General features: G+C 41.6%; 1 protein-coding gene and 1 pseudogene across 1 annotated transcript in view; both read right to left on the reverse strand.

The window, feature by feature from the left end:
- Nucleotides 1-1,959: 1,959 nt before the first annotated feature.
- The window catches only part of IL5RA (interleukin 5 receptor, alpha), a 60,891-nt gene continuing 37,836 nt past the window's right edge, over nucleotides 1,960-25,014 (reverse strand). The window contains exons 10-12 of the mRNA XM_006868679.1: nucleotides 9,801-9,897; nucleotides 6,560-6,644; nucleotides 1,960-2,046 (exon numbers count right to left, since the gene is read on the reverse strand). Of these exons, the coding sequence (XP_006868741.1) occupies nucleotides 1,960-2,046; nucleotides 6,560-6,644; nucleotides 9,801-9,897 (269 nt within the window). The remainder of the gene's footprint in view (nucleotides 2,047-6,559; nucleotides 6,645-9,800; nucleotides 9,898-25,014) is intronic.
- Nucleotides 7,270-8,262, reverse strand: LOC102835843 (annotated as a pseudogene).

Raw genomic sequence — 25,014 nt, forward strand, 5'->3', positions numbered from 1 at the left:
GCAGAGAATATCAGAAAGATGTTTACCTGTGCTTTATTAACTATGCAAAGGCTTTCAATTGTATGGATCATGACAAGCTATGGACAACATTGCAAAATGTGAGTTTTCCATCACAGTTGTGCTCATGAGGAATCTGTACATGGACCAAGAAGCAGTTGTTCGAACAGAACATGGGAACGCTGAATGTTTCAAAATTTAAAAAGGTGTGCAACAAGGTTGTATTCTTTCACTATACTTATTCAGTCTGTATGATGAGCAAATAATCCGAGAATCTAGGTTATATTAAGAAAAACATGGCATCAGGATTGGAGGAAGACTCATTAACAACCTGTGATATGCAGATGATACAACCTTGCTTCCTGAAAGTGAAGAGAACTTAAAACATTTGCTGATGAAGATCAAAGACCACAGCCATCAGTATGGATTACATCTTCAATGTAAAGGAAACAAAAATCCTCACCACTGGACCAATAAGCAACATACTTATCAACAGAGAAAAGATTGAAGTTGTCAAGGACTTCATTCTTCTTGGATCAACTATCAACACTCACAGAAGCAGCAGTTAAGAAATCAAATGACATATTGCATTAGGCAAATCTGCTGCACAAGACCTTTTTAAAGCATTGAAGAGCAAAGATGTCACCTTGAGGACTAAGGTGCACCTGACCCAAGCCATGGTATTTTCAATCACCTCATATGCATGTGAAAGCTGGACAGTGAATAAGGAAGACTGTAGAAGAACGGATGCTTTTGAGTGATGGTGTTAGCAGAGAATATTGAAAGTGCCATGGGCTGCCAAAAGAACCAAGTGGGAGAAGTGCAGCCAGAGTGCTCCTTACAGGCCAAGATGGCCAAACTTTGTCTCTCATATTTCGGACATATTGCCAGAAGGGACCAGTCACTGAAGAAGGATATCATGTTTGGTAAGGTGGAGGATCAGAGAAAAAGAGGAAGAACCCCAACAAGATGGACTGGCCAAGTGGCAGCATGGATGGACTAAAGCGTGGCAACAAGAATGAGGTTGGCCCAGGATCAGGCTGTGTTTTGGTCTGCTGTGCATAAGGTTGCTATGTGTCAGTACCAACTTGATGGGACCTAACAACAACAAGTAACAGAAAATTCTCTCTCTCTCTTTCATACACACACAAACTACATTGAGGAAAAAAGTATCCCAGCACTCAAAAAAAATCAATAAAATTAACAAGAACTTGTGGCACCCACTAGATACAGAAAAGACAGTCTTGAATCCAAGTTGATTTCACACTGGGCTCGTGCTTAATGATTTCTTCTTAAGGTTTCAGTTGAGTATCATTATTGGCAACTTAAGCTACCAAACTGACGGCTAGAATTCAGGACAGTTGGCATAAGTCTTTAGATCAGACTTACACTTAGAAAAGTCTGCGGAAGTGGTGGTTGTGGTGTTAAATACTCTTGAGTCCAGTCCAACTCATAGTGGCCTTGTTTAGAGTTTCCAAGGAGCCGCTGGTGGGTTTGAACCACCGACCTTGTGGTTCACAGTTCTGAGCCTAGAGTGCCACACTGGTAGCATAAATGCTGAAGACTGGCACTGAAGAGGTTCTGCCTTGTCCAGAGTGGGGAGGGGAAAAATAAAAACAAAAACAGGAGAATGCTCAGTTGTAATCACCTGCTGTGAATGAGATTTTGATAAACCATCAACACTTCTCCGAGATACTAGCCTGGTACAGCCTGGTAGGATAAGCACTACACTGCTTATCTCAAGGCTAGCAGTTCACACTCACCAGCCACTCTCTGGAAACCCTATACAGTGTTGCTCTGAGTCAGCTGACTCCTCCAGGGCACTTGGTACATCAGATGTATTACTTTACAGCTACACTGAGTGCTCAGGAAACACCAGACAAAAGCAAGAAGCGACAGTCCCATTCTTCCTATCTGTCAGGCGTGTGAGTGTGAGTTCAGATGAGGTTGCCTCAGTCACAATCAAAACACAGAATCTTCCAGAATCTCAAGTCCATGTTCGTCCACATAATTTATGACTTCGATTTCGGTCTCATTGGAACTAAATTTCTGTAAAATAAATAAATAAATACAACCTTTCTTACATTTCTTGAAATTTGTTTTCATTTCTTGGCATTATTGACAATAGGTTTTAGGTTGAATATACTTTTTTCTTATAAAAATAGTGACTATTCACTGACTGGGAACACAGTACAATGAGCACTGGAAAGCAAACCACAATGTTTATAGTTCAAGTCCACCAGCCACTCCATGGGAGAAAGATGAGGCTTTCTGCTCCTGGAAAGATTCAAAGCATCAGAAACCCTATTTATTAGAAGGTCATTATGAGGTGGAACTGACTCAGTGGCACTTAGCACCAATAACATTCACTGAATAAAAAGTGGGAAATAAAGTAGGAAGCAGATAAAATCACCCACAAACCTATGCACCAAACATAGTTTCCTGTTTCTATTCAGCCCCATCCACTAGGCATGACGTCATACTGTCTGTGCTACTTTATAAACTGATTCCTTTTTGTGTGCTCACATAAAATTTAAATTATATTGCTACAAGTCCTTTGGATACACCATTTTAATTAGTTCTATAGTATCTCATCCATAATTTAATATGCTCCTTCAGTTGGATATTTGTTATACCCAATTTTGACTCTAATAAATAAAGTTAATATGAGTTAGAAAATTTGCAATACAGAATTATTGTTGTTATGTGCCATGGAGTTGGTTCCAACTCATAGCCACCCTGTACAGGGTTTCTGAGGCTATAAATCTTTATGGGAGCAGAAAGCCTCATTGTTCTCCCATGGAACAGCTGGTAGTTTTGAACTGCTGACCTTGAGGTTCGCAGCCTGATTCGTAACCACTACACTACCAGAGCTCCTTGTAATACAGAATATTACCTCTAAAATGCCATATTCCTTTACCTCATTTCCTCATTCAACACACTTTAAATACCTATTCTACATTAGTCACTGTACTGAATGATGAGCAAGACAGATGTGGTCCTTGCCAATATGTACTTAAAATAGATTACATGGGGTGAGGGTGTGTCATGGAGTCAGTTCCGACTCATAGTAACCTGGCATACGATTTCGGAGTCTGTAAATCTTTATGGGAGCAGAAAGCCTTATCTTTCTCCCGCGGAACTGCTAGTAGTTTGAAAGTACTCACCGAGAGATTAGTAGCCTGACTCGTACCCACTACACTACCAGAGCTCCTCAACTTAATTTTGAAAGGGACTCTTCTCACTACCAATGCAGAAAAAAAGAGCAGCCAGAAACCAGTCTAATAAATGAAGAGCTCAGTAAATATATGTTTTTAAATAGACCTTCACTTTTATTTCTAGAATCTAGCTTACTCATCCTTCCTTTCTCCCAGGCATTTAAATATGAAATGTTAAAAAACAATTTTGGAGATCTGAAGAAGCAAAGACTTCCTTAACACAGAGCTTTGGGATGGCAGGACTGTAGGTACCAAGGCCAAACTTAAGGGTTGACATTTGTAACTACAAGTATAGAGTTTCGATTCCCCAGTACCCAAACACTTCCACAGTGATTTGGACTGGTGTGTGCTTTGCCAAACTGCCATCGCCAACAGCATTGATTGGAGGCCTTGTCATCCATACTAGCAGCCACCCCAAGACTGAGTTGGATGTTTTTTGACCTTGAGATATAGGTTGAGACACGAATCTATGAGGGGGCATCAAAGTTTGGTGGAAAGTAGAAATGAAAGATCATGGAAATTTTCCACGAACTTTTTGAAGCCCCTTCATACTTGGGGCCAGCTGTGAACAGCTCCATGTTCAGTGACATACTCCTTCAGGTATGAACTAAGACACAAGGCAAAACTGCATTTTCCTAATCCTCTCCCTCTGTTTGTGTGTGTGTGTGTGTGTGTGTTCCTCCTTATTCTCCTGCTGACTGACTCTTTCTTCCTCTGTGTGTGTGTCCTATCTCCTCTCTCTCTCTACCCCCTTTTCTCTCTCTCTCACCGATCTGTTTTCACATGAACCTGTACAACACGAGAAGGGAGTAAGTTGTTCTGAGAAGCCAGGCAGTGCTGAGCTTTGACATTAATCTTTTGCTTCTTCTGAAACCAGCTTGTCTACCCTAAATTGTTATTTTGCACACATGACTTGATTTTAATTAAAAACAAACCACAAGCTTATACAATAAGCTCTTAAACCAGTTTCTTTCACCAACCTCAGAATATTAAAGGAACTCTTTTGGGGCTCTGTAGGGAAATTAGATACCAGCATTAAGATGTTCCATTAAGAGGCCAGGACAAATGACTTCGGTCTGCTGCTTAAAGCAAATGTAGTTTCTTAGGAAGTACATACCAGAGCAAGGAGTGATTGACACCTCACATTCAGATGAACTGGAACCAAGTTGCTCCGTTCCAGACAGGTTATGGGTTTACAAGCATGGATAATTGCCACCAGATCATCATACCATTGATTCAAGGGCTAGGTGACATTTTGACCAATCTTAATTCTCTGTTTTATTAGGGCTAGTAATCATCATGGTCTATGATCAACCCAAAACCCACACTGTAAATACTGAAGAAAGGTTTTGAGCTTATTGAAATTGACCATATCGGTGAGTTTTCAATCTACATTTCCTTATCACAACAACCAGGCTCTAACTAACTCATACAATCATGAGCTACTTCAACTGAAAAAAAGCTGAATTTGTTAAGAAAATTGACTTAAATCAGAGGGTCAAGAAACTACAGACAATCCACGGACCAAATTTGGTTTTAAACAAAGTCTTAGAATTCAGCTGTGCTCGTTTATTTATGTACAAACCCTGACTGCTGCACTTTACAATGGCAGAATCAAGGTGCAGTTGTGACAGAAACCATTTGCCCTCAAATAGTTCCTATCCAGCTCTTTACAGAAAAGGTTTCCTGAGTTCTGATCTAAATTACCCATCAGGTAAGTAGTGGGTTTGACAAATGATAGATGTGCGAGAACAATACACTAAAAATGACAAAACTTTGCTGAGATAAACCTAAATAAATGGAAAGATACATTGTGTTAACAGATCGGCAGATTTAGTATTGGTAAGATGTCACTTCTCCCCAAATAAATCTATGATTCAACAAAATCCCAATCAAAATCTCATCAGTCTTTTGTAGAAACTGATATGCTGACTGTAGGGTTTCCATGGGAAAGCGGTACATGTAGAATACCTCCCCCCAAATTTGAAATACCCACCACTCAATGGGCGAACCATGAGGCAGCCTGCTTCCCGTAGACATTTACAGCCTCAGAAACCCTGTGAAGCAGTTTTCATTCAGTTTAACCTAAGTGCTCTGAATGGTGAGTAACCAAAACCAGACGCACCGCCCTGCGTGGATTCTGACTCGTACAGTCCCTGTTTGTTGTTATTTTGGTCAAGTGCTACTGAGTCGGGCCAACTCCTAACAACCATGTATAGTGTTTCCGAGGAGCGGCTAGTGGATTTGAACTGCCAACCTTGCGCTTCAAACCAGTCTTGTGGAACAGTGAATTATCCTTCAGTGCCACACCAGAACTCCTTAAAAAAATGCATACTTGAGGAAATCATTACTTACATATTTTATGATTCTATATACTAAGGAGCAAAACTTCCTCTAAAAATTCCTTTTTGATAAATGTGTAATAGCATGGATTCTTTTGAATATTTATTGTGAATTGGGTGATAGTTTACATGGGAGAACATTAGCTTTACATTCATCCTATTGTATATCGTTTCATTGCCCATAGCATAAATTCTTGAAACATGAGAGATCAGCAGGACCTTGGACCAGATCATCTTTGTCCCCTACTACAGAAAAGGAAGTCAGAGCTTATAAGGCTGAAGGAATGTTCAATGTCAGTATTGTTAAGTGCTGTCTAGACATTTCTGGCTCATAGCAATCCAGTATAGGGTTTCTGAGGAGAGGCTGGTGAGTTTGAACCAATGACCTTGTGATTCAGCTGACCTTGTGGTTGAGTGCTTATCCTATAGCCTCACACCAGTTGGTTCTGACTCATAGTGACCCTGCATAGGGTTTCTCAGGAGCAGCTGATGGGTTTGAATTGATGAGCACATGGTGGTTCACAGTCTACTGATGGTCCTACAGCGCCACACCAGGAATCCTCAGTGTCAGTAAATAACCAGAAGCTGTTGATGTGTCAATTCCAACTCATAGCAACCATGTAGAAGAGAGCAGAACTTTCCTATAGGGTTTCCGAACTTTCCCAAACAGACTGACCACATCTTGCTCCCACAGAGAGGCTAGTAGGCTTGAGCCACTGACCTTTCCGATAGCAGCTAGGCATTTAATTAATTTAATTAATCTCTGTGCCACCAGAGCTCCATAACATAGTACAAAGATGGATAACATGAGATTAACATTCAAGTCTGACCTTCCCAGTATGTAGAGACAATAATGAACGTACATAACAAATAGTGGACTTCTGAAACAATGGAAGACTCCTGATTTCCTGCATAAAAACCCTGCCTTATATGCAAAACCAATTCTCTAATGACCATTCCCTGGAAAGTCAACTCTGGGAACGTACACCGTATCAAGATTACCTCGTGCATGGTGCTGACAAAGAGATCTTGAATGTTGTTTTTAGGTGCCGGAACTGGTGGAAACAACTTGGCCCATAAGTGACAACTGAAAGGAGAGTAAAGGCAAAGTTTAGGCCATCCTAAGCATTCCTTTTTGTCTTTAAATATCTGTTTGAAAAATTGGCCAATTCTAGGACCTTCTGGTTTGTGATTTGAAAATCTTTATCATAAATTCCATATAACCAGCTGCCATTGAGTTTGATTCCTGGTGACCCATATGTGTCCTCTATAGGGTTTTCAGTGGCTGAATTTTCAGAAGTAAATAGGCAAGCCTTTAGTCCATAACACCTCGCACTGGAACTCGAACCACTAACCTTTCTATTAGTAGCCCTGTATGTTAAGCATATGCATGACTCAGGAATTCCAACTTCCAAATATCTATATTGCAATTACTGGGATACTGTAAGGCTCTGACATGGCTGCTGAATCTTTACAGAATGGTAACATGGTAATATCTGAAAATAAACAGTATATGTCAGATGTAAGTTACCTTACTACTGTCTACAATTATAGACTCATAGCAGCCTCTTCCAACTGGAGTTTACTTTCTTCTTCCTCTCCTTTTAACTGCTATGCATAGATATTATCTGAATACAGTGTTTATAACAGTGATACTTTTATAGATAGATAGATGTGTGTGTGTGTGTGTGTGTTTGTATATATATGGAGGTTTAATGTGAGTATTTGTCACTCTGAGGAATCTGTTTTTCACTCAGACTTAGAGACAGAAGCTCAGAGGACAGCCACCATCTCTTGGCATTTTGTTCCTGATATTTTTCTTTGGCCTCTTTCATTTTCTTGACCAAAAGTTTGGCATATTCTGCGGCCTCCTCCATATTTTTCTTAGTGTGCTGTTTCTTCTTAGCAATACACCACCATTTGCATTTCAGGACATGTGTAATAATAAGAGGCTAAATCTTGGGCACTGTGGCCCTGGGTTTCTTGCCTTCTATGCTCAGTGGCATTCTGACAACATACTGGCAGACATCAATTTCTTTAGAGAAGTTGAAAAGTTGGCTGTGAGCTCTTTTGGGGCCCAGGCAACGAGGCACACACAGTTGTATCAGTCAGTCCGGGGATATTTGTCTCTCCTTTTTGAACAATAACCAAGTTGGGAACACTTAGATTGGCATCCACAACACAACCCCGGACAGATTTGTGCTTTCTTTCTCCAGTTCTCTTTGGTCTGTAACAGGAATGCCCCCTTCTCAGAAGCAGGTGGATGCGGCCATGGGTCAAGACACCCTGCTTCACAGGGAAAACCTTGCTTGCCATTCCCACCATTGATGCGGACAACTTAACCCTTCCTTGTCACCCAGCAAGTCAGCAACAACCTCTGTGGCCATTCGCTGATTATACAAGGTACTAAGTTTGCGTTCATCGTCCACTTCAGTAAGTTTCTGACAGCCAGTGGCTGGAAAGGAGATGTTCAGCTTCTGGGTGAAGCAGCCGATGTCCTCTATGGTCCCACAAAAAAAAGCATTATATATATATTTTAAATAATTTTCTAAGGCATCATAAGGCCGACCTATTTGTCTCTTCCTGAATGCTACAAGGGATGGGGGAGTGTTTGTGGAGCCATCAGCAGGCTCCGAGCAGATAGGACAGCAAATGGACAAAACATTTGTCAAATCTGTGTTTGACTTAAAAAAGCAATTGGCCATTCAGGCAGGATGACCAGAGAATCAAGGTAGGAGCTGCCCTCTGATTATTATGAATAATAGCATGGGAGGCATTGTAGTGTTCCCAGCTGCCAGTGAGTTTCTTTGCTTTACCAGAGATATAAAAGGCTGGTAACTTAACAAGACAACCAAGAGCTGAGGCAGTTAAAGCATCAAAAGAACATCAATGTAAAACCTTGACAGAAAATAACAGATCATGGACACATTGGAGAAGGAGTGTGTAATTGGCTGAGGGCTCTGTCCGGTTTCTGTAAATCACTCCTGCTTCTCTCACTTTTGATTTGGCCTATTTGTTGTTGTTAAGTGCCATCGAGTTGATTCCAACCCATAGCGACCTTGTATAGGGTTTCCAAGGAGCAGCTGGTGAACTTGAACAACTGACCTTGCATTTCAAACGGCTTTGCAGTTTGGTGCATTAGCCCACAGCACCACACCAGGACTCTGATTTGGCCTATACTCACTGTCTAGGAAGACAGAAAAGTCCAGGCAGTTAGTGGTCCATGTCTAAACCAAAGCAAATCAATTGTTGCCCCACTGGTTTGGGCTTAAGGTGGCCCCATCTGTTACAGAGTTAACCGAATCCAGAAGGATTTGGGGTAGCTGTAATTCAGACCCCCTCCTTTATTTTGTAACTTTTTATTGTGAGTTGATTGAAGGTTTACAGAGCATTCATCAGTTTATCCGCTTCATTTCATTCTCAATTATTGCGGTCCTCTCAGTGTAACATCATACATCTATTTCCTCCCTGGGATTCGTGTTTCCATGCCTCCTCCTCTCTCCACATGTCTGAGTTTTGTCCTTAGGGAAATGCTGCCTTTTGATAGCAAACGATTGACCGTCGTGTGGTGTGCATACCTCACACCGTTGTGTGCTGTGCATACACACTAGGTGTGCATGTCCTCCATTTATATCTGTCTTCTGCTTGCCTGAAAATTGGGCCACGAATGGTGAGTTCAGTTCCAAACCTGATGGGTGACCATAATCTTGGGTTCCTACATGGTCACTCTCTGACTAGTAGGCCTGGTCTTTTTCATGATTTTGAGTTTTCTTCCACATTTTTTCCTACTCTATTTGGGACCTTCTAATGTGATCCCTTTCAGAACTGCTGCTCATGGTAACCAGACATCATCTAGTTCTTCTGGTCTCAAAGTCATGGAGACTGATGCTCATGTGATTTATTATTAAACCATTGGACTCATTATTTCCAAGTGTTTTCAATTTTCATCACTGTTCCTCCACACAGGGAGAGACTGATAATCAAACTTTAGATGGTCACTCGGCAGTGATGAAGGCCCCAGTCGCTACTCATCAAAGTAGGATGTTGGCTGTAATATTTCTAGAAACTGGTCACCACACTCTCCTTCCATGGTACTGCTGGGGACAGGGGGTTCAAACCATCAAACTTTATGTTAGAATTATAAACCTCTTGGGTCACCCAGGAACACAGTGATACATGGCAAGTCTATAAGAATTCAATGCCCAGACCCCACTAGAAGCACCCAAATGTGAAGAACACCTACATTCTGCAGATGAGGGAGATCATCAACAAGATGAAGAAGATGGCTACTGGAAGTATGATAAGAAGCCATTCTCTCGACGGTGTCTGCTCATCATTTCCTGAAGCAAAAATGGAGAGACATCAGAGCTACAACCTGCATCAGAGAAATCACTAGGGTCAGGGCATCAGAAGGCTTGGGTTTCAGTCCCAGGTGCTGGTAGACAATGGGCAAGTAGCTCAACTTTTCTACGCCTTAGATTGCTCACCTGTAAAATTGGGATAGAATCCATCTCACAAGGTTGATACAGAGGTGATATGATAGCTGGAAGTCACTGTGAACGTACAATTTCATTTAGTCAATCAATCAGCAAATATCCATAAGGTACAACCTATGGACTGGGCTACGTGGATCCTGGAGCTTATCAGCTTTGGGCGAGTACTTTTTAGGTGGAAAAGTCACAAAAATGCAAGCCAATTAGTAGCATAGTTATATCACCAAAATATTTTACAAAGTTGGAAACATATCAATCGAACCTTTTTTTAAAAGTAGAGAATAGGATGATTCTCACAGTGAACAATAAAGGTCCTGGCTTGGCTATTAGAACCTGACAATCTTAATTATCCTCAAAATATTTCTTCCTAGTATTACCATCTCACAGACAGAAAGTAGAAGAAATTTGTCATGAAGTCAGTACAGAAAGTATAAATACTTGTATGTTGCATGCCACCTCGTTCATTTAAATCCTAGTCTGCACTTGAGGGACGAGTCTTCTATGGGCTTTGATGATAGCTTTGGGTATGGGCTGTGTGTATGTGTGTTAACATACTGGAAATTCATTTTAAGAAAATTCCAAATGGTCTTTAAAGAGGTAATATACCTTTCCTAAACTGCTTGGTTTATTTCTGGAGACATATAAACAGTTTGATTTACCTCCCTAACTCAAGTTTCTTTTCCCTGGAAGAGGTCATTCACTCATTCGTTCCTACACTTAGTCATCTGTTTAGCAAATATCTACTGGATTTCTGCCATGTGTTTGGTACTGTGTGAACGCTTGGGATACAGAGGTTATAAAAGCACGTTGATCCTGCCCACATGCAGCTAAGGGTCCACCAGGGAAGAATGACCCTAAGCAAATACGGACACTTATAAGGACATCATGATAGCCATGTACTTGGTGCTGTTCAGTGGGCACTGCATTGAGAAAAAGGTCTCAACCCACCACGTGCCATTTGTTTCTTCTATAAAATGAGAAGTGTACATATGCAGATCTTCAAGTCCTTGTAAATATCTGATGACTTCCAGAAATCCCAAAATACTTCAGAGCAAAAGTGTTCAAGGTATGAGGAAGGAGGCATGTCTTTAGGATTCAATGCTAGTGACTCCACTTTGTCTTGATGTCTTGCTCCGTTTTCCTCTTGAGGACTCGCGTTCAGGTTTATCTTCTACCTCTCCAAAGCTTTCATCTCTCCTCCTTCATCTCTCCCTTTATACTCTGAAATATTCATACAGTCCTTAATAATGAATAAGACATTACTTTGCTCTGCCATCTTTCCTCACTACCATCAACTGCCTTCTTCCTTCATTCCCCAGTCTAATTTCTTCAGTAATAGATGTGGATGTTTCACACCCACATTGTTGAAACTGTTTTTCCAGGTAATGGCTTCTTTTGGGCCAAATCCAAAGGACTCTTGATTTCTTTTTCCAACGTCATATTCCCTGACTCTCTCCTGAATGTCAGACTATTGGATTTACACCAACCTTGAAACCAATCCTTCAACCAAATATTCTTCTTCTTCAATACTTCCTCTCTCCACTTCCTTGCCAACTGAGCCTCTCAGTACAATCTTGTCCCTTTGGTATTTTCCATTATAATCCAATTGTTGAACTTTGCAAGTGTGTTTATTCAGTTTGATCTTTTAATTCCATGATGTGCTCTTACAGGTCTGCATTCCTAGGACTGCTTAGACACCAGCAGTCCAGCCCTAGATTCTAAACAACCCGTAGGTGAAGCCTACTCGGGTATTTCTCGAAGATGACAACATCCACCCCATAGCCATGCTCTTCATCACACTAAGACTATTTCTCTCATCAACTTCCACTTTTCAGTCCCCAGTCTTCCAAGCCCCTAAACTTGAATGCTTAGAGTCAACTTGATTGTTCCCATTCTTGATAGACGTCCCCCTGTGCTCAGCCTTCAGCTGTGCTCTCACTGTACGTTGCTGATTTTTTAAGTTGCTATCAAAGTCAGCTCCAGCTCACGGAGCTCTTACATAGACCAGAATGAAACCCTGCCTGGTTCTTTGCCATTATCATTTTGGTACATGTGAGTGCATTGTTATGGCCAGTAGCTAATGCCTTCCAACCCTGGGGGCTTGTCTTCTCGCACTAGATCTGATAGTAATCTGTTGTGATCCATAAAACTTGCTTGACTAATTTTCAGAAGTACATCACCAGACTTCTCTTCCTAGTCTGTCTTAGTCTGAAAGTTCTATTGACACTTGTCCACCATCCATGACCCTGCTGGTATTTGAAATATTCATGCTATAGCTTTCAGCATCACAGCAACAAACAACCTGACAAAGTTTAACAAGTGGACAGACAAGTGTTAACGTTACTATATACCCAGCCATGTATGCAAGACAGTCATGCTTTAATCTCATGTATTTATCCTTGCCTCATCTGAAAGCATGGGTTCTAGTCCTGGCTTGCTGTGAAGGTGAATTTTCCGTATTTGTAAAAATGTATGAGTTAAAAGATGTGATTTTAAGATATTTTAAGAACTTTAAGATCCCTCCAAGACCAACACCTTTTTTTAGTATCATTCACTCGATCCTAGACTGTCAGTTCATATGCACATTCGTATTGATTTTCGGAAGTAGATTGTTTTCACAGCTGAAAGTTGGTAAGCTATAGTGATGGCTTTTTTTAGTAACAAAAAATCATCAGTAACTGGAAATTAATAATAGTTTCTTTTCTACACCTCCTCTCCATTCATGTACTTGAGTGAGCACAGGTGCCAAACATTATGCAAAATGCTTAGCTATTCCGTTTACTTCTCACAGTGGTCCTTCAAGGTGGGCATCAGTATTGTCATTTTAGATGAAGAAGCGACCACAGAAGGGAAAATCAATCTGGAGAGGACAGAATTAGAAAACACTGGGTTGGCTTGTACACACTCTTAGTCCTTGTGGATGTGTTCCATTCCACTCCACACAATCCTCAACACTGAGAGGAGCTCCGGATTCAGTTGTGAATTCCCAAAGGATATGTGATCACAACACAACCCCTGGTACTTGTAAATCTTACCTTATTTGGAAATAAGGTCATCACAGATATTGTTGTTGTTGTTATGTGCTGTGGAGTCGGTTCCGACTCATAGCGACCCTGTACAGGGTTTCCGAGGCTGTAAATCTTTACGGGAGCAGAAAGCCTCATCTTTCTTCCACGGAACAGCTGGTAGTTTCGAACTGCTGACTTTGCGGTTGGCAGCCCAATTTGTAACCACTACGCTACCAGCACTCCCTCATCACAGATATACTTAGCTATATTAGGATGAGGTCCCTAGGGTAAGCACTAATTTTATTATGACTTGTGTCCTTAATAGAGGATGAAAAGAGACACAGAGGGAAGAATGACTTATGCTGCCTCAAGCTAAGGAATGCTTGGGACTACCAGAAGTGGGACAAGATGAGAAAGGACTTCCCCTAGAGTCTTTGGAGAGACCATGTCCCTGAAGACACCTTGGACTCAGACTCTAGATTGTGAGAAAACACATTTCTGTCATATGAAACCACACAGTTCACATGTCCATTTAGCATGTTCTAAGTAGTGTAGTGGTTACAAATCAGGCTGTTAATCTCACGGTCAGCAGTTCGAAACTACCAGCTGTTCCGCAGGAGAAAGAAGAGGCTTTCTGCTCCCATAAAGATTTATAACCTCAGAAACCCTGTTCAGGGTCTCTCTCTATGAGTCAGAACCAACTCCACGGCACACAACAACAACAAGTTCTTTGAAACGCTTCCTAAGCATACCTCCCTAACTAGACATTATTTCCCTATATAGACGTCCTGTTCCCACTGCTGGACATTGCTAAGGCTATGGGCGACATCTTTAATCTCAGAGGGCCTGCTAGAATAAGCACTGAACTGATAACCACAAGGTCAGCGGTTCAAACCCACCAGCTGATCCTCAGAAACCCTGTACAGAGTAGCTGTGAGTCAGAACCAACTCAACAGCACTGAATATAGCAGCAACTTCAGTGGAGACTCACACTAGAGATTCTGCTTTGGTTCCTGGCCTCTGTACGTCATGCATAGTCACCACCCAACTGTCCGTGAAGGCCTGAGTGTTGCTAAGATGCTGAACAGGCTTCAGTAGAGCTACTAAACTAAGACAGAATCGGTAGAAAGGGCAGGTGGTCTACTTCTGAAACGATAGCTCACATACCCACTGCCAAGTGAAAATTATTTGTGGGTTGTCTGGTGCTAAGATATGGATGCAAGAAAACTGAGAGTCCATTATATAAATAAGTGAATGAAAATAAGCATCCAGTCTGGTTCCATTGAAGGTCAAACAAGGGAATGTACTCTGAACCAAGATTAGAATTTCAGTGCTAGTGTTTGAAACCCTGTGGATCACAACAGTCTGATCACGCAGCGTCACCATGGCTCAAAATTCAATGCAACTAAAAACAGCAGCAACTCTTAGCAAACTGTCATTCCTTCTTATGTTCCTTGATCTCCAAGGGCAGTGGGGTAGGGCTGAATAACTTTACCTATGATCATGGCATTTTTTTTTTTTTTTAACCTAAATTTTGAAACACATTCATATCTATTATTTTACAAGCAAACATTAGCCGTATCTCAGGAATGAATGGAACACACAACCTGAGAGGGTCAGACCTTTTATTTTATTTTCCTTAAGTCCATAGACACTGGTGTGGTGCTATGGGTTAATATGTTAGACTGGAAAGTCATTTGAACTGCAAGGTTCAAACTCACCAGCTGCTCTTTGGAAACCCTACAAGGTCTCTATGGGTCGGAATCTACTTGATGGCACTTAACAACAACATAGACACCCAGTGGTGGTCCTAGCGTTAATATTCAGTACTTTGGATTGCAAATGAGCATCTTGTTAAACCCTATTTGTGCTGTAGTCACTGAGAGCCAACACAGAGTAACTGAAAGGAATACATACCATCAATTCAAGAATCTTTTGTCTTTTCCTTGTGAATATGGGATTCTGTCTGCTCCACTGTCCCCATCTCTGAAACCCACCATTCAATGCTCTTAACCACTAAGTATCCTAATTTAGAAATCTTCATGCATATGCTTAGAATACGAACTCATAAAGCAGTGGTGCTGACTGTATGTTGTCAAGTTGGTTCCGATCCATAGTGACCCTGTATAAGGTTTCCAAGGCTGTCAATCTCTGCTGGAGCATAAAGCTTCATCGTTCTTCCACAAAGCAGTTGGTGGATTCAAACTGCTGATCTTGCAATTAGCAGCCCAATGCATAACCCAATATGCCACTAGAACTCTTTTGTGAAGAAAAATGTCAGCAGAAATATACAAAATATCCTGTTTACAACTAGGTTAAACAGGTAGAGTTTGAGTCCAGCAAAAATAATAAATGGCATCTTAAATATTATCAGGTTCACAGACTTGGTCACAATTACAATCCCAAATTGTGCAATTCCCTGTCGCCTGATGTGCCAAGTCTTGATAAAAAGTACCGTTTACTTCTGAACATGATTACAAAAATCTTTTCAGTTAAACCACTCTCTGGTTATTCACATCAGCTCTCACTTTGATAAGGAAAGATTCGTTCTGAATTAGCAAAAATATAGAAGCAACTGATTTCATTTCATTCCATCAAAAAAAAATGTTGATGCATGGAAGGTGCTATGTGGGAAGCAAAGTCATCATCCCTGCCTGGAGGGAGTTGGCAAATTAGTCATTGCTCGTGGACCAACTTCTCCAGTTACCCAATATACTCTAGGGCAACTCCCCAACAGCCAACTGAGAACAAAACTAACCCAGTAGAGAACAGAAGCAAGGTCAGCTTTAGTGCAAAAAAAAGTAAGTTGTCAGGTAAATTTATTGCAAAGAAAAGCTTTCATATACTCATTACCAAGTAGAAATGACTTGCAGGTCATCTAGTGCTAAGATATGCCAAAATACTGAGGACCAGCTATATAAATAAGTAAATTAAAAGCAAGCATCTAGCCTGGTTTTGCTGAAATAGAACAAGGAACTAAATTCCACTCCTTTGGGCTAAACTTAGAAATAATTTCAATACTGTAAAAATTAAGAGGCCACCGAATACAACATTAATTTGAATTCTAGTATCTGCAGCCACAGAGATTTTTAAACAAGTATTTCTAGGTTACTTGCATCTCTTCTCTGAATCAAACAGAATACCTTTCCTAACATTCAAATGAAAGTCGCAGATGTTTCTTTTCAAGAAACTGATGCGCACCACTATTTGGTTATGCAGAGATGAGTTTTAGAAAGAGGAAGTCACAAAGCTTGTGCTTTTAATTAGAAGTCCTCAGGACTCTCCACTCTGTATCTAGATGCTCTTTAGATGTTGCCAAGTTCAAGCATTTGGGGAGCTTATCTGTTCGGCTTCAAATTACCCAGATTTTCTATGTTTGGGTTTTTTTGTTTGTTTGTTTTTACATCTCAACTATTTGACCTTGCAAATAAACCAGCTGATTAAAACTCTGTTATGTGTGACACTGTAGGATAAGCACTGGATTGCTAACCTCAAGGTCAGTGGTTGTAACCCACCAGCCACTCCTTGGAAAACTCATACACGGTTTTCGTTAAGAGTTAGTACTGATTCAAGGGCACTTAACAACAACAACAGCCGCCATTGTTCTATGATCTGGGAGTGTATATGCTTAAAGGATGCAGTGAGGACCTGGGGTGTGGGCAACAGAGAGGGCAGAGACCCCCGGCATTGGATCCAGCTCCACCTGTGACTGTCCTGGGAGCTTGGTCAAATCATTTTTTGCTTGTTAGTATAGCTTTTCTCATTTTAGAATTCTGTGATTTATGTAGTCCAAAGGAGTTCTGGTGGCAAAGTGGATTATGAGCTGGAATGCTAACTGCAAGGCCCATAGCTCGAACCTATCAGTTGCTCTATGGGAAAAAGAGGAGGCTTCCAGCTCCCATAAATATCTTCAACATCAAAAAACCTATACATGGTCACTGTGAATCAAAACCAACTTGATACACATAACCACCACCACCACCATATAGTCCAAGCTAAGAACACCAAGGTGAGAAATTTGATCTGGAGTTTTGCACCACTTTAAATGAAAAACATTTGTAAACTTTCTGTGCTTTCACATTGATTCAGACTCTGATTCCAGACCCAATAGTAGGTTTTGAGGGAAAATAGCTAATTAGTAGATTGCAAAGGTCCCAGCACAGTGCAGATGATTAAATACTCAACTAGTAGACAAAAGGTTGGCGGTTAGAACCCATGAGAGGTGCTTCAGAAATTAGGCCTGGTGATGTACTTCTGAAAGGTCAGTCTTGAAAACTGTGTGGTGAAGTTCTACCCAGCAGCCCTGACTTGGAATTGACTTGACCAATGGAAACTAACAAGCTGTAAATTACAGCCCAAGGCAGCACTTCTAGTGTGTTTAAAACAGTGGCATCCACAGAACTGGGAATGAAGGCGGTTCAAGCAGTCCTAAAGTCTGCCTCTTGTGTGAAGGTGAGGCTGTGTCACCTTTCAGGGAAGGGGCTCCCCCAAGCCAGGTCACAAACTAGCAGCAGAATGAGAGTCACAAACAACTGCTGTGGATGCAGAAACTTTCCACAGCAGGTGTTCAGTGCCTTCAGTAAATGGTTTTACTGAAGGCAAGTACAGCCTTAGTGGGCAAAACAGAGTTGTTCAGGAGCCATAGCCAAATGCACAAAACATGTATTTTATTTATCTGATGAAATTGGTATAGTGTTGGAAGAAGTGCAGCCAGAGTGCTCCTTGAAGGCCAGGATGGCCAAACTTTGTCTCTCATACTTCGGACATATATATTGTCACGAGGGACCAGTCTCTGGAGAAGGATATCATGTTTGGTAAGGTGGAGGGTCAGAGAAAGAGAGGAAGACCCCCAGTGAGCTGGATTGGCAAAGTGGTAGCATCGATGGACTCAAGTGTGGCAACAGTAGTGAGGTTGGTACAGGATCAGGCAGTCTTTCGTTCTGCTGTGCATAAGCTCGCTAGGAGTTGGTACCAACTCAACGGTACCTAACAACAACAACAATCCAAAGCATGGAGAGGAAGTAGAAAGTGTGAGCATGTGTTTATTGTTAACTCTGTGGATTGAGTACGGCATCGTTTCGTTTGTCTGCAATGGTTCCCAATAGGATTAAACTTGACAATGTTGAAGAGAGGACTTGCTTTGCAGTTTTCTTCCTCTCTGCAGGCTTTCCTATACAGCACCCAGGGTTGTGTGCCTTCTGGGACCCTCAAAATAACCCAGAACTTTCTGCCCTCCAAGGAAATGTGGACCTGTTGCTTATCATTTTCATAATTGCTTATTTCACGCACAGCATTTGAGCTTGATGGAGCGGGGAGAAGAGATGATGAGCTTCAGAAAACAAAACACTCCCTAAGTCCTGATGTGGTGTTGGAGGATAAGCACTGGACTGTGAGTCACCAGGTTGACAGTTCAAACCTACCAGCTGCTCATTTGAAATCCTATATAGGGCCCTATGAGTCAGGAGCTCTGGTAGTGTAGTGGTTACGAATCGGGCTGTGAACCGCAAGGTCAGCAGTTTGAAACTACCAGCCACTCCGCGGAAGAAAGATGAGACGTTCTGCTCCCATAAAGATTTACAGCCTCGGAAACCCTGTACAGGGTCGCTATGAGTCGGAAATGACTCCACGGCACATAACAACAACAACATGAGTCAGGACTAACTGGCAACACTTCATAACAAGACCAATAACAAGAACAAAGCCCAGACATAAGGCAACAAAAGGCTTTGATAAACAAGGCATGGCAAAGATCATAGAGGAACAGAAGAATCAGGAAGTTAAGAAAGTTTAAAAAGGAGAAAGGCATATGAAAAGTGGGAAGTTAGTTCTTAAGATAAGACTGAGAAGCCAGTTGAGGAAAGGCCGTTGATAATGCGTACTGATAAAAAACAAAACAAAACTGCTGCTTCCATTTAAAGTAAATAAAACAAAGCTGTTCCCTGCTCTGGAAACATTAGGGCAGCAGGGTTCATCTGTAGCCCGGTTTAGATCAAAGTGTGTTCCCATGCTTACTCCCTACCCCTCCCTCCAGGCTCTCAAGAGACCAGATGGGACTATGCAACATCCTTGCCTCTCAACACCAGTTACTGTCTAGTGAACCCCAACTCATGGCAACCTCATGGGTGTCAGAGTAGACATGTGCTTCATGGCTAAATCTGGGGAAGACATTTCTCCCACAGTGCCTCTGACTGGAGTCAAGCTTCCAACCCTTCAGTTCACCAGTCATACAGCCCATAGGTTACTCTTGTTCTCCTCACCCAAGCCTATTGCCGTGGAGTCTCTTCCTACTCAGAGAGACCCTATAGAACAGATAAGAATTGCTCTCTGGGATTTTCAGAGCGCTTGATCTTTATGAAAGCAGACAGCCTTATCTCTCTTCCACAGAGTGGCCGGCAGGCCTTTCAGCTAGTAGCCCAACACTTAGCCCATTATGCCACCCACCATGGCTCTGCTTGTTCCCCCAAACCCCAAACCAAACCCACAGCCAGTGAGTCAAGTCCAACTCATAGCAAGGCTGTATGGGGTTTCTGATGTTGTAAACCTTTACAGGAACAGAAAGTCTCCTTTTTCTCCCCCACCCCCAGGTGACTGGTAGGTTTGAACCACCCATCTTGCAGTTAGTAGTCCAGTGCTTATCCTATAGTGCTACCACAACTCCTTCTTTTCTCCACACTCACCACCACACTAGTCAAAGCTTACTTGTCCTGTATCCCGTTCTTTATTAAGCAATCTTGGGCCATAATAGGTTAATTAGTTCAATGTATTCATTCTAATTCACTAATTGGCTCTTCCATCACCTGTTTGGGAAAAGTATAATTTAATAGCACATTTTGGCCATTTCACATTGACCAAGCCATTTACTGGATCCCTGATATGGTGCTGTGGATTAATGCGCTGAACTGCAAAGTTGCTTTGAATTACAAGGTTAGTGGTTCAAGCTCACCAGCTGCTCCTCAAAAACTCTATGCAGGGTCCCAGTGGGACAGAATCGACTTGATGACACTTAAAACAACAACAACAACAACAAAAGTCTTTTACCAAGATCGGTTTGAACTAAAAGTTCCGTTTGAACCACAAGGTCGGCAGATCAAGCTCATCAGCCACTCTTCAGAAACCCTGTATAAGGTTGCTATGAGTCAGAACCGACTGACGGCGCTTAACAACAAGCCATTTACCAGAGTCCTGGTTTGGCACTGTAGGATAAACACTAGACCGCAAGGTCAGTTTGAACTGCATAGTCAGTGGTTCAAGCTCACCAGCCACCCCTCCAAAACTCTATACAGGGTCGATATGAGTTAGGACCAACTCAGCGGCACTTAACAGCAAAAAGCCTATCTGGGCTTTTATTTCCTTAAATTAAACTAAAGGAGGTGGACTTAATAATAGCTAAAAAAGTGGTAGTATTTCAGTTGGGCCTCCAAGTAAAAATGACCGCTGGTTGCCATTTATAAGACAAGGTAAGAGAGGAGGAAGACTGTCTAAAGGAAATGAGTGTTGTAGCAAAAGTGCCTGAGGACCTTAAAGCTAAGCGTAATTATTGCCGCCTCCTCCAGGGGTAAGGAAGAACCAAGTGAGGTGTCCCAGAAGAACCTGGACTTCCAATTATGTTTATTAATCATCTTGATGAAAATGGGAAGTCTGCATTGATTAAATTCACTAATGATTCTAAACCGTGCAGGGGAGTAAATTCCAGTAACAATGGTTTTATAAGGTGAGCAGTAATATTAATCAGCTCATCTTCATGAAAAAGGTGGCAGTAAATGAAATGGGATTTGCCATAGATAATGGCACTGAGGTACACCTGGGGGAAAACTCTAATGTGCTCAAACCCAAACTAGGAAGCAGTTGTTTAGGAAATAATAATGTAGGAGAACTCCACAGTGGAGAGTGAAAGATAAATTACAAACAAGCTCAGAATAAACTCTCATTCCAGATCACGATCTCACATGATTGGTGGAGCTGAAAGGAAGGCATTCATAATTTACAAAAGAGGAAACTGAGACCCAGAGAGGTCAGGTGTGACAGACTAGGTCAGGGTGACCAAGCCCTGACTTACTCATCGCAACTATCTCCCTGCAACAGTGGCAGGTGTTGCCGATCAATCTTTCTGAAAATCCAAATGGTGGTAGTGTGCCATGGAATCGGTTCAGACTCATAGCAACCCTGCATAGAGTTTCCAAGGCTGTAAGTCTTTATGGAAGTAGAAAGCCTTATCTTTCTTCCGAAGAACAGCTAGTAGTTTCGAACTGCTGACCTTGTGGTTTGCAGCCTGATTTGTAGCCACTACGCAACCAGAGCTCCTGACAACCCAAACATAGCCTGAAAATCCTTTACAACACAGCGCTCTGAGCATCTTCAAGGGAACTTCAAAAGGTTTGTGGAAACATACCATTATCTGCTAATTCCGCTAGTCCACAAAAGTTTTTAAGTCCTTCAAACTTGGCTCATGAACTGCTGTATTTTGCCATCTGTATTTTAGGTGACCCACCACCCATCTGTCACACTGTAGAAGCTTGTGTGTTGCTGGGTTTTGGGGGGCTCTGCCACGGATATTTCACGGGACACATTTCAGCAGAGCTTCCAGACTTAGACTAGAAACAAAGGTGATCTTTTTTCAAAAATTAGCCGAGGAAGCCTATAGATCAAATAGAATATTCTTTGATATGTTGTTGTTGTCAAGTGCTGTAGGGTTGGTTTCGACTTATAGCAACCCTGTATAAGGTTGCCAAGGAGCCACTGGTGGGTTGGACAGATGTATCTAGAGTTGTCAAGACCATCTATTAAAACAGGGTATCATGTTTTGTCAAATAGAGGGTCAATAAACTAGAAGAACACCTCAATGACATGGACTGCCATGATAGTCACATTAATGGGTTCAAACCAACCAATAATCATGCAGATGGCACACAACCAGGCAAAGTGTTGCTGTGTTATACATAAGATCACCATGAATAGGATCCCACTTGACATTAACTAACGGCAACAACTTAGGTCATAGACTTGGGCACTGACAGAGCCATTGCTCAATCCTAGATCATGTTTCTTCTCCTCTTTCAAGCTGTAAACTCTACAACCAACACTGAATATCAGTTCAAAACTCAAACACTTGCAAGCAGAAATGGATTCTTAGCCAAAAATCTGACCATGGTTTCTAGTTAGTCTGTGGTAACTTGGACAGCATTAACAAATCATGGAGGCTGTTTGTCTATTTAGTAACTTGGGAAGATACTTGAAATATCAATACTTTGTCACCAACAAGACTTAAGCCCTTCGGAAAATTAACATGAAGTATTTAAAAACAAAATTCACTGAACGTGAGCAATAAAAGTTAAGCTTCTGCTAAAGGGATTTGACAAAATGAATCACCCTATTAAAAATGTTCTGAGACTGATTAATCTCCTCTAGGGTTCCCTGTCAATGGGGAGAGTGTATTTTACTCATACAGATGAATGTTGTTGAGGAGATCCTGTGTGTTTAGGTGAGGCATCAACCTAAGAGGAGGGGAGGAGGTAGAATTTTGAAGTAGGTAAAGTTGGTCTATGCTTAGTTCCTTGTTTCGTTCATGCTCCTCCTCTGAGGCACCATATAGTGTTGTTAGGGACAACCCCTAAGACTGTGCTGCTGTGTATTGTCCAACTCTAGAGGTACCCTTCCTCTCTCAATATTCAGCAACTCAGCATGACCAACCCTCTTGCTGGTCAGAATAGTTATCTGTTTCTAGTCTTCCATGGAAAATCGACCTGTTATGTTATATGTCAGATCAGATCTGAAGACATACTCCTTAGCCTACGTGAATGCATTATGATAGAAAATCTTCACACATGATGAAAAGAAGTCTCTCAGATGGTCATTGGACACCCCTTTGGAGGAACTTCTGGGTAGACTCAAACCTTTGACTTTTCCATTAGCAGCTGAGTCCATGAGCCATTTACACTATGCCGGGATTTCTATATATAACAACGCTGGTATTAAATCTGAGTTTTCTGTCAACTCCCGTATTCCTTTTACCGCCCATGCTCATGAAGACCTAATGCAACCCTAACCATATTTGTCAGTATCCCCAGGCTGCATGGGGATAGCATATACACAAGACACATTCTTTGTTTTTTAAATGGTGTTTCTCTCATAAAATGTGCCTGTTCTTTTGCCTGAGATACCCATATATCAGAAAACACAGGATGTAAATATTCTGTCTCCAATTGCAAAGTCTGATCACAAGGCCAGGGAATGAACCATGATGGGGCCCAAAGTGAGGTCCAAAAACCCTTTCGTTAGAGCCGCTATTGAGTATCTTATTGTCCTTTACCATTCCCACTGATGGATAATTACCTTACTTGACAATTAAACTATTAATCAATTTAGTCATAATTAAAACGGTCTCAGATCCAATACAGGAAGCCCAGGCAACACCTAGTTGTTTTGTACATGTGCATTGAATACGAAATCTTAGCTATATGAAGGTCCCCGGGTGAACCTAGGTTTCGTGGGTCATGAAACTATTTCAAGATCTTCTTTTAGAACAGAAAAACATAAATGGGAATCTATAATTAGGTAGGGGGAAATGAAAGAGATGTACACTAGATTAGTGATTGCCAAAGTTTAGGGACAGATGGGGAGGGAGGGAGAGGGTGGTAGATGGGGTTAGGAAAGTGCAATACAGGAATCTTTGTGGAGATGGAGCTGTTCTGCATCTTCAAGGGGTGGTTAATACAGGAAACTTGATATGTGATAAAAGAGTTTAAAACTAAATAGATATGCACACACCCAAATCAGTACATGTTCAACTGATGAAATCTGATTAAAACTAGTGGATTGTAGAATATCAAAGTTTTTGTACTATACTCTTACAAGATGTTATTCTTGGGGAAACAGTAAAAGGGTGTCCAAGAGCTCTGTATATCATTGCTTACAACAGCTTGTAATGCTATAGTTACCTTCCATGAAAACAAAAACAACTTCTTAAAAGTTGGATAAAATTAGAAACCGACTAGTTGGGAAATTAAATTGGGTACAGAGTCTTGGAAGGGGTTATGTGAGTGAGACATTTGTTCACTGAACCTCATTGTATTCAGGGTAACAGTATCTCTATCAAGAGTATGCACACATGTATAACACACAAAGCATGCAATGAAGAATAATGTGCAAGGCAGGGTGTGTGGTTTGCATAAAACACGTTAATGTGCAAGTTATTTGCAGAAGATGAGGAATAGCAAGATGTGAAACTATTTTGAGACCTATGATTGAATGTGCATTCTTCCCACGTTCATCTAGCTTAACCATCATTTAGGTAGCTTGTCCCTAGATGGTTTGAACAATTTGCACTCAAAGTTTGAAACTACCAGCTGTTCCATGGAAAAAAGATGAGGCTTTCTGCTCCTGTAAAGATTTACAGCCTTGGAAACCCTGTACAGGGTTGCTATGAGTCAGAACTGACTTTACAACACACCACCATTAAGCTATACAGAATCCTGGTGTGGCGCAGTGGGTTAATGAGTCAGACTGCAAAGCCATTTGAACTGCAAGGTCACTGGTTCAAGCTCACCAGCTGCTCCTCAGAAACCCTATACAGGGTCACTATGGGCCAGAATCGACTTGACAGCACTTAACAACAATTGAGCTATAGGACTTTTGGTGTGGCACTATAGAATCAGCACTGGACTGCTAACCACAAGATCAGCCATTCAAATCCACCAGCTGCTCCTTGGAAACCCTATACAGGGCCGCTGAGTCAGAGCCAACTCGAGAGCGCTTAACAACAACATTTACCTATAGGGCTGATGGTTACAATCCTCCAAGTTGAGCCTTGGAAGAAAGGCATGGCAATGTGCTTCCATTAAGATTAGGAGCAAGGAAACCCTGTGGAAAAACTGTACTGTGTAACACAGAGAGTCACCATGGAAACCCTGTGGAGAGACTGTACACTGTAACACAGAGAGTCACCATGGAAACCCTGTGG

Source organism: Chrysochloris asiatica, unplaced genomic scaffold, assembly GCF_000296735.1.
Source record: "Chrysochloris asiatica unplaced genomic scaffold, ChrAsi1.0 scaffold00121, whole genome shotgun sequence".
Lineage (NCBI taxonomy): Eukaryota > Metazoa > Chordata > Mammalia > Afrosoricida > Chrysochloridae > Chrysochloris > Chrysochloris asiatica.